Source organism: Drosophila simulans, chromosome 2L, assembly GCF_016746395.2.
Source record: "Drosophila simulans strain w501 chromosome 2L, Prin_Dsim_3.1, whole genome shotgun sequence".
Taxonomy (NCBI): Eukaryota; Metazoa; Arthropoda; class Insecta; order Diptera; family Drosophilidae; genus Drosophila; species Drosophila simulans.
Genome location: NC_052520.2, coordinates 20019059 through 20034420, shown reverse-complemented (window position 1 = coordinate 20034420; position 15362 = coordinate 20019059). Strand labels below are relative to the sequence as shown.

General features: G+C 45.2%; 2 protein-coding genes across 2 annotated transcripts; both read left to right on the top strand.

Moving 5' to 3' along the window:
• Window positions 1-2508: 2508 nt before the first annotated feature.
• On the top strand, window positions 2509-7869 carry LOC6732920. Its single transcript, XM_002079988.4, has 6 exons — window positions 2509-3171; window positions 5329-5641; window positions 5867-6075; window positions 6196-6451; window positions 6568-7043; window positions 7267-7869. The coding sequence occupies exons 1-6, from the start codon at window positions 2952-2954 to the stop codon at window positions 7473-7475; spliced, it is 1683 nt and encodes a 560-aa protein (XP_002080024.1). The 5' UTR covers window positions 2509-2951; the 3' UTR covers window positions 7476-7869.
• Window positions 7870-10721: 2852 nt separating this feature from the next.
• On the top strand, window positions 10722-13010 carry LOC6732919 (UDP-glycosyltransferase UGT5). Its single transcript, XM_002079987.4, has 2 exons — window positions 10722-11449; window positions 11502-13010. The coding sequence occupies exons 1-2, from the start codon at window positions 10782-10784 to the stop codon at window positions 12400-12402; spliced, it is 1569 nt and encodes a 522-aa protein (XP_002080023.2). The 5' UTR covers window positions 10722-10781; the 3' UTR covers window positions 12403-13010.
• Window positions 13011-15362: the final 2352 nt, after the last annotated feature.

The following is a 15362-nucleotide window of genomic DNA, read 5'->3' as shown; positions in this document are numbered from 1 at the left end:
ACAATTACATTTACAGGGCATCCAAAAGTTGATCAGAAACGAGTCTTCCACAACCCAAATTGGGTTGCGCGGCAGCTGACAAAAAATCAAAAGTAAAAATAAAAATAAATCTGATAAGCGAAAATTACAAAGTAAACTCAACAGCATGGCGAGCGCACACAAAGTTGCCTTTTGGCTTTTGAGGATTGTGCGAGTGTGTTTGTGCGTGTGTGGCAGTGTGTGTTCGTCATTAACGAGGTCATTGGTAAGTAAGCTTGTTTGATGTGCCCCAGACATGTAATCCGGGCAGCGGGGCAGCAGGACATGGGCGGGGAAGTCAAACAAACGCAGTTGGACAGGAATCGGAAAGACGGGACTCGGGCGACACCAGTGCTGCCAAAAAAGACTTGGAAAGGCGGTCCATAACATTGAGTAGGAATCAGAAGAGTGGCTGACTCCAAAGTAAAATATATTTGGCATTGGCTTACAGAGGGGGGAGGGGGTCAAACGACATCAACATATAATTAAATCAAAATTTGCAATATAAACTTACTTTTAGGTGTATATGCCAAACAGCTTTTCATAGCACAGTGCAATGAATTAACTGATAAGCAGCACGAGAAACGATATCCGTGTAGAATTTCCCTTCCAGGAAGTGCAAACATACCCGAATAAGGTCAAAAGGGCAGCTCTTGTCCCCCCAGCCACGAAAAGCGTTGCGCATACGCCGCGTGTGTCACGCGCTGGCAAGTAAAATCCAGCGACCTACGAGCTTCTCGTCCTGCCATTTGAAGACTCCTAATGACATGAGCCCCATGCCAAGCGAGTGCCAGGATGGATCCGAGAACGGGACTTGGACTCGGCGGCGGTATGCAAATCAGTTTACTGTGGCGACGACAATGATGGCCGCCACTCAATTATGCGCCGCGCAGGAAAGACTTTCGCTGCCTACTTTCAGGCACACGATAAAAAAAACGAAATGAAAGGTGTGAGGAAAACGCTTTCGATTTTCGGATACCCATTTTTCCCAGGGGATAGCAGATTAACTGATTTTATGGAAAACACATTTCAATTTGAGACCCAAAATACCTTTTCCGGTGCCTCGAAGAAATCCTTTGCCCATGGGAAACACGTCAAGGGATTTTACTTGGCCAACAGGTGTTCCAATTGTTTGGGCTTCGTGTCGACGGTATATTTAGATCGGAGAGCCTCATTAAATTTTTAATTAACGGAATTAGTGGAATGTGTGTTGCCAAGTGCGCACGAATGTCGAGGGATTCGGAGACTCCTGTGACGGACTCGAGGCATTCTGCTGGCTTTGGGGCGTTCCGTTTTATTATTTATGTCCGGTAAGTGTGCTCCTGGAATACCTGCCTCTTCGTGTCGCCCTAGTGAAGCATGACGTTACAGGTGCCCAGGACATTTTTATATAGGACCAAAACCTCGAAACCTTGACATCCTAAAAATAGACGTACTGGCTTTATGTCACATCGCATATATTAACCTGTCTAATTATAATTAATGATAATTATCATACTAATGGGTGGCCAGGGACCAAAGGTCTTACATACATATATTACAGGAAATTACCATGCGTGTCGCTGGGTTAAAACCTTTTTCTGAAGCGGAAGCGGTGGAAATTATGCCATATAAAATGGTTAACCTTATCATGAGGGTAAAGCTCAAGCGATAAGCAGCAAATTACCTCTAATAAAGATGTTGATTTCTGTGTTTTTTCGAAGGACAAATTACTGTAATACACAATACTCCAAAGAAGTTCTACGTAAAAATAACCACAACAGAACTACAGTACAATATGATTTCCATTTCAGAGCATATATAATATTATTTAAGAGATCAACCCTTATTTGTTTAAATACCTGATAGACAAAAGTAGATAGCTTTAAAAGTTTCTGTTGACTTCATCAAAAGACCTCAATTATGCAATGAGTGCCAACAATTAATTATATATTTTCATTATGCCACTCGTTGCGTACACTTTTCATTTATTTTGTGGCATCTTTTGTGGCAGAGAAACTTTTTGTTCGAGCTTATAATTGACTGCGCTCGGCACAAAGTAACTGGCAAATTATTTATGAAAATGCTGCCCGGCCCGCTATAGAAACCTAATAACAATAATATTGCTGATTAAGCATTAATCAAAGCCGCCAGCTGGGCAACGCAACAACAAAGACGCCAAACTAAAGCCACAAGACAATGGGCCACATTGGGAGTCGGAGAAAAGGGAAAGTGATGATCTCGGTCCGATGAAATTTATGGAACCCGGCTGGCTTAATTATGGAAAAAGCTTGGCCCAATGCATGAGTTTTAAACATAGCCTTTTGGTAACAAAAGAAAGCACAGCAGCAAAATTGGCTGTTTGTCAACTGATAAGCGGCCGCTGATAAGGGAAAAGCCATTTTCACATTTTCCATCGCTCATAGGAGAGAGAGCGCTAGAGAGCGGAAAGCTTCGGCGAAAGCTTTTCTTTTCGGCCTTGGCATTGGTTCGCTTTTAACTACGACTTCGGCTTCGTTTCTGGCCAACAGCTGATCCGAATTGGCCAGATGTTGGGCTGCCTTTGGCCCGCTGATTCAGTTGTGCCGCACAGGTTAACGCGAGCGGTTCTTGTGTCGCAACATTCGGAAACCAAAACTACAGGCGCTGCTTTTGGATTATTTATGATTTTTTGTGCTGTGACAAATGCGATTTATTTGCGGACAAAAGTGGTTTTTGGCAATCAGCTGGTATTGTTCTGTGAGAGCCATACGTTCTGGCTACCAAATAGTGCATAAAATAAAATAAAACAAAATACGTTAACGTTTACTGGTAAATAAAGTATCTGAAGTCAAACATTTGGGTCCCCTGGCAACACTTGCATTTTCCCTCACGACCAATCGCCCAATATAACTCCCGGCTGACACACATTTGATGAGAACAAACAGCAAACTTAAAAAAATCAACCGAAAATAATGTCAACGAAATCAATGGCAGCCCACGGCAGCTGCAACATGTTGCTGCTGTGTCTTCTGCTCCTGCTGCCGTCGGTCTCCCCCGTCCGCTTGCCCAAAAGCAGCAGCAACAATGTAACAGCAGCAACAACAGCAGCGACCGCATCAACCGAATCAACCGCAACAGCAGCAACAACTGCTGCAATCCGCAATGCCAATGCCAAGGCTGGTAGCAAATATGGTGAGTCCTATGAGCCGAGGAATAAATTCAGACAATCGCAGGGCCAGTTAAAGTTGCAGCTACTAAAAGTCTGCGGTTGCAGGCATGTCAGCTACACACGAAAAAATAACTTAAAATATTAGTTACTCATTTGCCTTTTAGCAAAAGGGTAGATATATCCACATAAGCAGCAGGCAAATTAGAAATCTCCTATGTCTTACGAAATATATGATTTCTTAAGTGCAAACCCCGTCTGATGTGGAATGTTATATAGAAACATAAACATTTTTCCAAATCCCCTTTTAAATATTCAACTGGAACACAATATTGTTTACCGTGTTAATTTTCCTGTTTGCCTATTCTTGTCGAATGTTGGCTAATTGCACTTGGTCACGATCAAGCGCTTTTTTCCCTGAACCTAGTTAGGTTCCTTGTGGTATTTTCCCTACGTCTGCCCTTGGTGGCAAACGAAAGACTCAGACAACGAACTTGCCCGGCGGCCAGCTTTTTCTGCACCGTGTGCCAATCATGTGGGCACGCGGGAAATGTGTCGACATTTCCTTTTGGCCGCCAAATGAGGGCGGCTGCCACGCCCAGAGCCGCAGAGCGGAAATCGCAAAGAGATTTTCAATGGAGAGCAAAAGTGTCATTAGGCCGCGACAAAATGCCAGTAATTGTTGGCCACAAAACACACGTTTCGGCCGTTCTCTCTCTAATCGAATTAGCTAAAGCGGTGCAATTACCCGCCATACGGTGACAGATCAAGATTGATCTGGCCAGATGATAGAAGGCAATTTGTCCGACGATCTTTTATTACAGAACTTCCCGCTGGCTGTGGCCAATGGCCAATGGAAAATTAATGAATCTCTGGTCGGGTCTCATCGGCACTTCCACTTCCTGGCTTGCATAACACTGCAGTGACGGCTTACGAAAATATGGCCTAACCGAAAATTTGTGCACCGTCATAGATAGTAGAATTCCCAAGATCGAAGAGCACCATTAATCATTGCGATGCTGCAATTGAAGTGTCTGTCATTGCTGCGTGGCATTTTTATTAATTTTCTGCTGGATTTTGGCTCAGCAATGGCATCTAGTCGTAGCCCCGATTTCAGAATTTGTGCCATCGCAGACTTTTCACTTTTCCATGTTCTCTGTGCGAAATTCGCCTAAAAATGTTGCTGCTACCATGCACAGCCACACACAAAATCGGTGTCAATGATTTCAACATGGGAAAAGCATGGTAAAGACAGCCACCCGAAGCCGCAACAACTGCAACATTGGCAACATCACTACATGGCCAAACACAAACAAGCTAGCTTCGGCAACTGGCATTTCTAATTGCAGATTATGCAAGGTTCTGGCTCAGAAGAAGTCCCCAAGCTGGCGGGCTTGGGAAATCGCCTCGAAATCGGGGCTAAGTGGGCACGGAAAATTGGAAATTTACCGGGACTCGACGTTGTGATTAATGGATAATTGATCAGGGATTTATTGTTACGAATCCGAGGAAGCGTTTTTTGCAAACTAAATTTGTAAAGTGCATTATTTTCTCAGCTTTTATGCTGTTGTGCTGACTTTTAATACTAAGCTATAATTTCTGTTCTTATTAGAATGTGCAGCATCAATGCAATTCGAAAATTTAATAGTACATTATAGCTCGTTCAACCAAAGCTCTTGGTAGCATTTAAAGCCCAAGTACCAAGTTGCCCCATCCCTTTAGCCGCCACATCCAGCATCATCATCATCGTCAGGTCTAGTTCTTATTCCGTCTTAACTGCCTGCCCCCCTTGGCTAATTCACGTCACACTCCGATCCAGATCCTCCATCACTCGCTGTTGGAGTGGAAGTGCAGAGCTGGGGACTCCAACTGGCAGCACACTTCAGATCTTCTTCTGCAGATCTGCCAGTGGGAACAAGCACTTAGTGGGGTCCACAAAAAACCAACCGAATGAAACAGAACTAATCCAAAAGCGTGTCTGAAACTCAGGCGGCGGAAAACGAGTTCCTTGCCCCGAACCTATGCTCTTGCAGCAAAGTAACTAACCATGGTGGCTGATTTGCATGCAAGACCAACAGCTACCAACTGCCAACTACCAACTGCCATTGCCACTGCCACGAATCTTGGCTGTAACCCCGTTTTCCCGTTGCTGCCCATGCTCATGCTTTTGTAACCTTCAATAGAGATACGCGGCGTTGCCGGTGAACCAAATTACAAATCGGTGAATCTGACCTGGGAAGTTGAATTCGTGCCGTCGGCCCATGACACAGATTCGAGCCCCAACTCCAGCTCCAGAGCGGACCAGGTGAACGCGACAAATATGAGCGGCGATGTGGAACCGCCCCGGGATCTGGCATTCCAGATATTCTACTGCGAGATGCAGAACTACGGCCCACAGCGGTGTCGCGTCAAATTGGTGAATGGCACCACCGCCGAGGTGTCCCAGGAGGAGAACGAGAAGGCGACGGATCAGCAGGAGGAGCACGAACCCTCAGGGTAAGTGGTTCTTCCATTTAGGGAATGCAAAAGTTCCTAAGAATGTTGATGCACTTTAAATTCGAAATTTAATTGGATTTGCCTTTAACGAGCAGTAGAAAATTAAAATATCTTCAGGCAAACATCTAAAAAGAAATACAATAATAGTTGATAAAATTTTTAGTGCAAAGCTGAATACGATTAAGTTAAGTTACGTTTAAAACCATTTACTCAATGCTTTTGTAGCTCCCAGGTGCACCACTTTGCTGCTGCTGTGGACAACTTGCGCATGGCCACCAAATACAGTTTCCACGTTCGTCCGGCGGCTCAAAAGCGCCTCCAGGCGGGCGGAACTCGCAGCTCCAATGCCCGGGCTGACTTCCACGATGAGAATGAGATCGAGAGTGGATCCGGACACCTGGCGGGCCAGAGCATCGTCATACCCACCAAGGGCTGTAAGTGCTTTCCAAGTATTATTTAAGTCTACATCCAACTTACGCTTGTAAGAAGCTGAAGTACAGAAAACGTCATACTTTGTACTTATTCAAAACGTATATATTTTCCAAAACTACCAGTCACCGCACATGCCACCCAGTGTTTGCCGCATGCCTCAGAGATCGAGGTGGAGACGGGTCCGTACTTCGGAGGACGCATCGTCGTGGATGGAGGAAACTGTGGGATCAAGGGCGATGCCAGCGATGCGGCGGACAAGTACACGATGAGGATCGATCACAAAGAGTGTGGAAGCTTGGTGAAACCGGAGACCAACACGGTGGAGACCTTCATCACGGTGCAGGAAAACCTTGGCATATTTACCCACAGCACAAGACGGTAATACACACATAGTGCATTTATTATTCTTCTACAAATACGTAGTACATATGTAGTATAACGTGGCACCTTTAAAGAGGTTTATAATTTTTAACAAACCCCTGTTTAAATCCTAGCTTTGTGGTGGTCTGCAGCTACCACTCGGGCATGCAGACGGTCCGCGCAAGCTTCACTGTACCCGGTAAGAACGGGGTGGCCGCCGCCTACGAGCCCAACGACCCCTTTGAGCCAGACGAGGATCAGCGACTGGGCAGGGAACTCCGACAGATGCGCTACGTCAACAAGACGGAGCTGGTGCTTCGCGAATCGGACTCCCAGCGGGACTCCCAATCCGATTCGGAGTCCGTGGAACAGGCTGCGGTGGTGGAGCAGGCCCCGACGCCCACCACCGAGCAGGCTTCTCAGCCCAGAGGTCAGGGCAGAGCTCTGAACCTCAACGAGGTCAACAGCTTGGCGGATGAGCCGGCGGAGGAACATCACTTGGAGCCTGTGGTGGGCACCAAGTACGCCAAACTGGTTGTCGACCAGAGCCACAGCTCCTGGATGCCGTTGGAGGTGGGCTCGCCACCAGGTGGTAGCGACGAGAATGAAGGTAAGTGGCCTGTCAGCGACAATCGTGATTCCTAAATGCCCATAAATTTGTGAAAAATTAAGAAAAATATATTTTGATTTATAGGAATAACTTTCTTAAAATTTCTTGTTAGATTAGAGCCTCTAATTAATGGCCAAAACAATTGCTATTTTATTAATATTAAAGACCGAATAAATGAAATATTTCTATAAAGTTTTCCATATCCCTTTTTCTTCCTGTGCAGCCGTTCTGCGTTATATTGGCTCCCATCTGAGCAGCGTGCTGGTAACCGTCTCGCTATCTGTGATAATCATCAGCATTTGCATCGTTCTGCTGCAGCGCCAGCGGATCCGCTCGCCGCCCCGCAGCCCCTCCCCCTGCCTGGCCGCCCACCTGCCGCACAAGACGCTGCCGCGTGCTCTGCAGCAGCAGCAGTACCAGTGCACCTTGTAGGTGCCCCTGTCCCAGCTCCACCGACTGCCCCGCCGCGTCCTCCGCCTTCCTCCGCCAGCTACTCAGCTATGCCCACTTGTCTTGCTGAATGTCAAAGTTTTGAGAGAAAGAAAACTGCATTTAGCTGAAGATGACTGCGCATAGCCACGCCCCCAGCCCCATCCGACCCCTGGATTCCGAATGAAGCCCCATCATCCACCAGTGGGTTAAGCATCCTCCGATTTACATAATTATAAGCTCGACTCGGCTCTGGCCAAGCTTTAACTGCGATCGCGAGGAGGACGAGCGGGCATGGCACTTCTCATAGAGCGAGATTAGTCTGTAGACTCCTAGATGTAAGATTTTGTATAAATTATTTATGCCCCGAGAATACATACATATTATAGCTACTAAATTTTATTGTTTATTTTATTACATTTGTATCGAATTAGAAGGGGTGTTAGAAGCCAACTGAATGCAAAAGATGATTAACTGCATATTACATACAAGCTTCTTCAAATTGGAAACCTGACCTACAATTTCAAATGGGACTCATAAAAACGGAGGCCAACCAGACACTGCCGAGTTATAAATAATAGGATAGTTAAGAGAAAATAGCAGTTTAGCGGGATACATAAAAATACATGGCCCAGAATGATCTCCGCTAACGAATCTTTCCCAAAACATTTGACTCCGAATCTGCGGAAATGAAAGTCAGTCAATAGGTCGATTCCCGATATCGAAGCACTCCTCCACGAAGTTCCCACTTATGCCCAAGAAGCTAGTCTAAATGTGGGTTCCCACTGTCATCATCATCAGACTATAATTTCGGAAGTACGTTCTAACCGACTTCATCAAGGGTTACGAACGTGTTATGTGTCTGGGCTTCTGGTCGTAAAACAAAATTACGAAATTATGTTAAGATGTTGGCTCGTCAGACGGCGATTTGCATGAAAGTGGCACACAAAGTGTTGTCAACTCCGCACGTTCTTAGTTCTTCCACGTACCCAAAGTTCTCCACTTGGTTCTCCACTTCAGCGGCTTCTCCGGCTCAAACGGAAGCCGGCAAATATAAAACATGAAACGAGAAAACCGACAAAAGACATAAACTGCAGTCGTGGGCTCGGGCTCGTCTGGTTATTGTTGACTCGGTGGAGGGAAGACTCCAGCTCGGTCAAATACCAAGTTCAAGCCGAGTCCAGAAAACAAAAACCCCAAATCGGTGGGGACTTGCCCACGATGAGACTGCGGCGAAAGGCGTTCTGCTAACTTTCTGATTGAAGTGCCTGGACTTGGGGATCGCCGGATTTTGCATAGAAAAGCCATTAGGTTCGGCTTTTCATCATCATCGCCATCAGATACAAAAGGTTCGTCTGGCCTTTTGTTTGCATTATTAGAACACAAAAACCAAGTGAGCGTTAAGATCGCGCGCGCAAAAGCCGAAGAAATAAAATGGAAAACTATAAAATACTAGATAAACAAACTTTCTCATCTGCAAGCAAGAATGCACTGGGAAAATAGTTCATAAAATTGAAATAGTTATAAAAAACATATATAGGTCTAAATTATTATTTTTTTTTTATTTAGTAGCAAAAAAATCTTTTAAGACTATAAGTATTTCGTGAAAAGTATGTAACAGGTAGAGGGATGTGTTTCCGACCATTTAAATTAACTAGCCGATCTAGCAATGTCCGTCTGTCCGTCCGTCTGTCCGTCCGTCTGTCCGTATGTCCGTATGAACGTCGAATTCTCGGGAACCATAAAAGCTGGAAAGTTAAGCCTTATCTGGCGCAGCTCTAAAGACCGCCACGCCTACTATAACGCCCACAAACCGCCCCAAACACCGTCAAACTCCCACTAGCTGAGTAACGGGTATCTGATAGTTGAGGTACTCGACAATGCTCATAACATACTTGCTTATTTTTTCAAGTGCGGGCTGAGGCTGAAAGAATCCGCGATAAGTCCGAGCGCTTGCCTTCACCTTCACCCATTTCAATGGGCCTGTGGTGCTGGAGCTGCACCACCGCAACCACCGGCGGCTGCTCAAATTTCAAATTTCACCCACAGTGGGGCCTGTCGCTTTGACGTTGATTAGCATGTGGCACACATAAATCTGTGGGATTGGGCTTCCGTTTCCCTTTTCGAACGCACTCTCCAGATCTCGAGATCTCCAGATGGCGGCCGAGCATGACGTGGTGGTGCATTCACCGATTGGGGAGCCGCCGGGGAGTCGAGTGGAGTTGTGGAGCCGTGCATAATGAGGACAACGATCTTGGCCAAGAAGCCAGCCGAACCAGTTAATGAGCCGCCGCTGTCTTGGATTAGAATGCGAGCAGCTGACGAAGACGAAAGTAAAACTGCCCCGAGAAAGTTTCCATTTCTTGCCAAATATAGAGATCATTTTTCTTGTTTTAGTTTTCTGGCCGGGATTATTAACGTTCGAACGCAGCAGGGGCTCGTTTTCCAGGGGTAATTACTGGGCCACCTCCTTCTCCAGCTTACGTCTAATTATCTCCGATCTGAACCCGATATTCGTGTCAGATCCCCAGATCTGCATTCTGCCGGCAAATTGCACCCAAATGCTGGTGCCCTCCCCTTTTTGGCCCAAAACAACTAGCCAACATCTGGGTTATCTTTTGGGCAATCGTGATCTGGCAGAACCACAAAAATGGAACAGTCGCCGGCTCGAGCGGCTCATTGTTTTTAGCCATCATTTGTGCCGGGGTTTCTGTTTTGTTTCCGAACCCAGATTCTGGGCTAATGACAGTCGCACTTTTTAATGATTGTTATTATGAATTATGTGTGGTTTTCCGAGGGGAGCCGGCTGAAGGGGGTTAGAAATCGGTGTCGATTTGGGGAATTGTTTGCGGCTCAAAATGGGTGAATTTTCGCGGTTATGAGGTTAAAGACAGTTTTGGCCAAAGTTCGTCGACAGATTTAATTTGATGAGTTTGGCATTTGGAAGTCTTTGGCATGATAAATCATACTAAAATTCATTGATAACTCTGCAATCTTTTGATAAATGACGTACATTTTACGAGTAAACATTCTCGGTCAAGCAATTTGTTGATAAGATTAGCATGGGAATTCTACTTGTTCTTCTTAAAGCAGCAAAGATTAAAAGTATATTAAAGGCGATAGTGCAAGTGCTATCAATACGTGTATAATGAAAGGTTTCAGGAACTCCCATGGATGATATTTTATTAGCACTTGGGTTATCGCAACCTAGCACTACAAAGTACTTAGTGGCGTGTCATTTCAATTTTGTAATCCAATATACAGACCTGTTCATTTTCACTGGCATTCAATTATAAATCGGCAATCAAAATGGTTGGGCGTACGAAAAGTTATTTTGTGATTATCCTAGCCCTTACTTCGTTGATCTACGGAGCTCAAGGAGCAAATATCCTAGGACTCTTTCCTAGCCTTAGTCCCTCGCATCTGATCATTTCGATGTCAGTGGCCAAGATTTTGGCAGAGCAGGGACACAATGTGACGGTGGTTACGGTTTTGGAGCCCACAATTAGCCACAAGAATATAAACCTGGTTGCAGTGCCAATGACCAAGGAGGAAATAAAGCAAAGGAGCGAAGCAATTGGCGCCAAACAAAAGAGTACAAGCTCCAATCGGTTGCTCTCCATTCTTAACATGTCAGGTCAAATGGACTCCATGCTGAGGAAGATGGCAGATGTCCTGAAGGACCAACGAGTAAAGGAGCTCTACTTAAACAAAGGCAACCACTTCGATTTGGTGATATCGGGCTATTTCATGAACGACTACCAACTTGGATTCGCTAGAAAGGTGAGTGCTCCGGTCGTTGTCCTGGCCCCCAGTCCACCCAGCCAGATGCTGAACTCTCTGATTGGCAATCCCCATGATAAAGTGGAGAAGGAGAAAGGCATGACCTTTGGACAGCGTTTGGATAGCTATATAAACAGTCTTTTGTACGGAATATTTATGCGCCAAATCGACCAGCGAAATCGCCAATACTACAAGTAAGTAGATTTATAGTTGAATCCCTTATAGTCTAAATGATTTGCTTCTCAGGGAGATTTTTGGGGATGACCCCACCATGCCGGAGTACACGGACATCCTTAGGAATACATCATTAGTTTTCTTCTGTTCCCATGCAGCCAGCGAGGGACCCATTCGGCCTAGTGTGCCAGCTGCCATTGAGATTGGTGGCATTCAGATCAAGGATAAGCCGGATCCCCTGCCTAAGAACCTGGAGGAGTTCCTTGGCAATGCTACTCATGGAGCGATTCTCCTGAGCCTGGGTTCCAATGTTCAGGGAAGCCACATCAAGCCGGATACAGTGAAAATGATTTTCAGCGTTCTCTCGAATCTGAAGCAGCGGGTCATCTGGAAGTGGGAGGATCTCGATCAGACGCCCGGAAAGTCCGACAATATTCTCTACTCCCGTTGGCTGCCACAGGACGACATACTGGCCCATCCGAGCGTCAAGCTATTTATAAATCACGCCGGAAAAGGAGGTATCACAGAGGCTCAGTACCACGGAAAGCCCATGCTCTCCTTGCCGGTTTTTGGAGACCAGCCTGGCAATGCTCATGCCATGGTGAAAAGTGGCTTCGGCCTCGCACTCAGCCTGCTCACCTTGGAGGAGGAACCCTTTAGAGCTGCCGTTCAGGAGATCTTGTCAAATCCAAAATACAGCCAACAAGTGGTCAAGTTCTCCTCGCTCTATCGAGATCGCCCAGCAAGTGCCCGGGATTCGTTGATCTTCTGGACGGAGTACGTCATTCGCCACCATGGAGCAGCGCATCTCCAGAGTCCCTTGGTGCACATGGACTTCATAGCCGCCAATAACCTGGATATATATGCCTTGATCGGGGCTATTTTAGTTGGTATTTTATTAATATTGAAGAAAGTTCTCCAAATCACTTTCGGAAGGCTAGGAACAAAGTTAAATAAGGTTAAGATACAATGATACTACATATAATATCGTTACCTACTGAAAAGTATTGCTCGATATAGAGTTAGTAAATAGTAATGGTCCAAGATACATACTAGCTAGATATAAATTAATGAGGAAAATAAGCTTAAGTTCGAGAAATGCATAGTTACAATCCTGGAATATCGTGCCTCTCCCACAAGTTCAAACGGGTTCAAGCGAATAAACTCCGAATGGTTATGGGTATGTGCAGAACTACTCTACCAAAACGGGTCTTTAGCTCTGTGATTCCTTAATTACATCACCGGCGAAATGCCCTTTTAATTCGAGAACGACAAAGTCGCAGTGAGTCGTCATGGCCATAACCATTATGCGGTGACTATATAAAGTGTAACTACAGATGCTTCGAACATAATTTAGCGTAAATAAAAACCTGATGTCTGGTTAATTTTCTTTTCCATTTCCCGACGAGATTCCCCTCACGCACCGCGCGCAGGAGAACCGCAGTGGAATAACAAGTGGAAGTGCCATGCCCAGATCCAAAGGCCTGGGCTATGACCACAAAGTTAAGACGCAAGTCTGGTTATGGCCTTGCACTGCGAGAAACAGTGTGACACTTTCCAAAAAGCACCCAAAACATAGTAGAACATGAACAATTAAATAAATATAATAAGATATACGTCTCATTGCAAATAAAGATTCAAAAGTTGTAGGTACTTAACACGAATTTCACTAGAACTATTCCTATGACCTTTCAGTGCACCAAGATATATGCACCTGCTGTTGTTGCCTTCCGCTGATTTCCTGCATCGCTGCATGCAAGTTATGTCTCTATCAGGTTTAGTATTTGTATCTGACGCCGCGGCGTGCAGAATTCGCAGCCAACTTGATGCATGGACGTAGTTGAAGCGCATCGGTTGCCGCAGCAACTGCAAGTGCAAGTACAAGTACATCTGCAACAGCAACCTGCAACGTGCAACTTGCGGCAGCCGCTTTAGCAGCAACTTTGTAACCGTAACCAGCCCATTCGCAACTCAATCCCAGCCCGAATAACATTCTCGGTGTCGCAATGCGTTGCACGCGTAACTTTGTCTCTTCTTTGTACTGCCCATAAATACCCTGTAAATCTGGAAATGACAGACTAGATAAGTACTTAAAATTATTAGTAGTTACAATTTGATTTGACTTTGTGGATATATAAGTTGATGCATATCTACTTCGTTTAACATCTGAAAATGCAACTAATAGATATAAATGTAATATCACATAAACACTCATACAAATCTGTACCCACTGCTGAAAATATCACAAATTTTATAATTAAATTTCTTAGTAATATGTTGAAATGCGAATATCTCACCGCTACGATTATGCACTTCAGGCCATTAGTTTAAATACCAGTTTCAAGTCGTGTTTTTCTTCAGAACGCGTCGCTCTTGGCCATCGCGCATTTCTAAGCACATTTTTAGGTCTCTTCCTTCGGTTCGTCTCGTTTTGCGAGTGGCTGGCGGCATCCCAAGGCGGTCCATCGGTCCATCGGTCCATCGCTCCATCCCAGTTCACCACAAGCCAGCCTGGCCCATTCTCGGCCACGACCACGGCCATGGCCAACCGATTCCCAAACCCAAACCCAGACCCAATCCCAATCCCCATACCCATTTCCCGTTCCCCAGAATGGCCATTCCATTTCGGCTCGGAGCTCATAACTGTTCTTGACGCGCTTACCTTTGAAATTAGCTGGCCTGGCCAATTCCATCGTGCGTTTTGGCCCATTCTGAGTGACAACGGTGGCGGTCACGGCCAGAAGAAACCAACTAGCCACGCCCCCCGATCCCGCCCCTGCTAATCAACTGCGTATTTCAATTTACCGTTGGCAAAAGTCAAAAAAAATATACACACCAAATGGAGTGGACCAGACGTGGTACACTGGGGGAAATTCTGAATTTTTACTAGTAAGTTATAAGTTATAATTCGCATATACATTGCGTGCTTTAATTCTTATTATATGATTGTATTGAATATATTATATTACTTATAGAATATATATTATATACTAATAGAGCCTGTATCCTACTATTTCTCTCAGTGCTGTGGAGGCGGAAAGTGACTATCCAAACACGAAGTTATCTTCCGGGGGACTTGCGTTGATTGCGATTTTATGCGACACCCGTTAGTTGTGGCATATTATTGCCGGCACTCCATAAAGTAGGTTCCTCGGATGCAGGGCCTCCGGACCAGAGAGTTGTGCAGATTGTGGGAGATCTCTGTGCCATTTCGTGGCTATGTGTATTCCCTGAACCCGACACTACACTCCACTCCGCATTAAGTAATTTTCCCATTGAATCTGCTCCAGATTCCCACACAATTGCTCCTCCACTTGGGCTTCAACCGCGCACTTCTCTGCCTGGTTTATTTACTCTGCCAGGTTTTGCTAATTTTTATTTGCTTGCAATTTCCAACTCTTTCTCGAAATAATTGCGAAAAAGCAGCTAACAAAATAAACGGAATTGGGCGCAGGGCGAAAGTGTAGTAAGCCACCTTAAATGGGTTTGGGCCATTAAATCTGCGGCCCGATGAAACTCATTTGGGCCGCTTTGCTGCTTTCCTCACTCGCCGGATTTCTATAAACCAGGCTATACATATAGCCTAATGGGTCTCTGTGAGAGCCATCCGAAGATAATCGCCGAAAGCTGCACAATTAACATTGCCTGAGTTTGAGTAGATCAAATCCAAGAGGGCTGATTTCGTTTCACTAAAAGTGACGGACGGGCAAGGGAATTCAGCATCTACGACCTCAGTGAATTTCTAATAAAAAGCGATTACACTTAAGAATTTCTCTTTCCATTGTCTCTATAACTACATTTTAATAACTCAATAATGTTGGTTTTACTTTAAATAGAGAACTCAATATCTTAGAGATATTAAACTGGCATGGATGTTCAAACATTCATGCATAAAAATTGGAAGTGCAAATACCTTTTTTAAATGACTTCTGA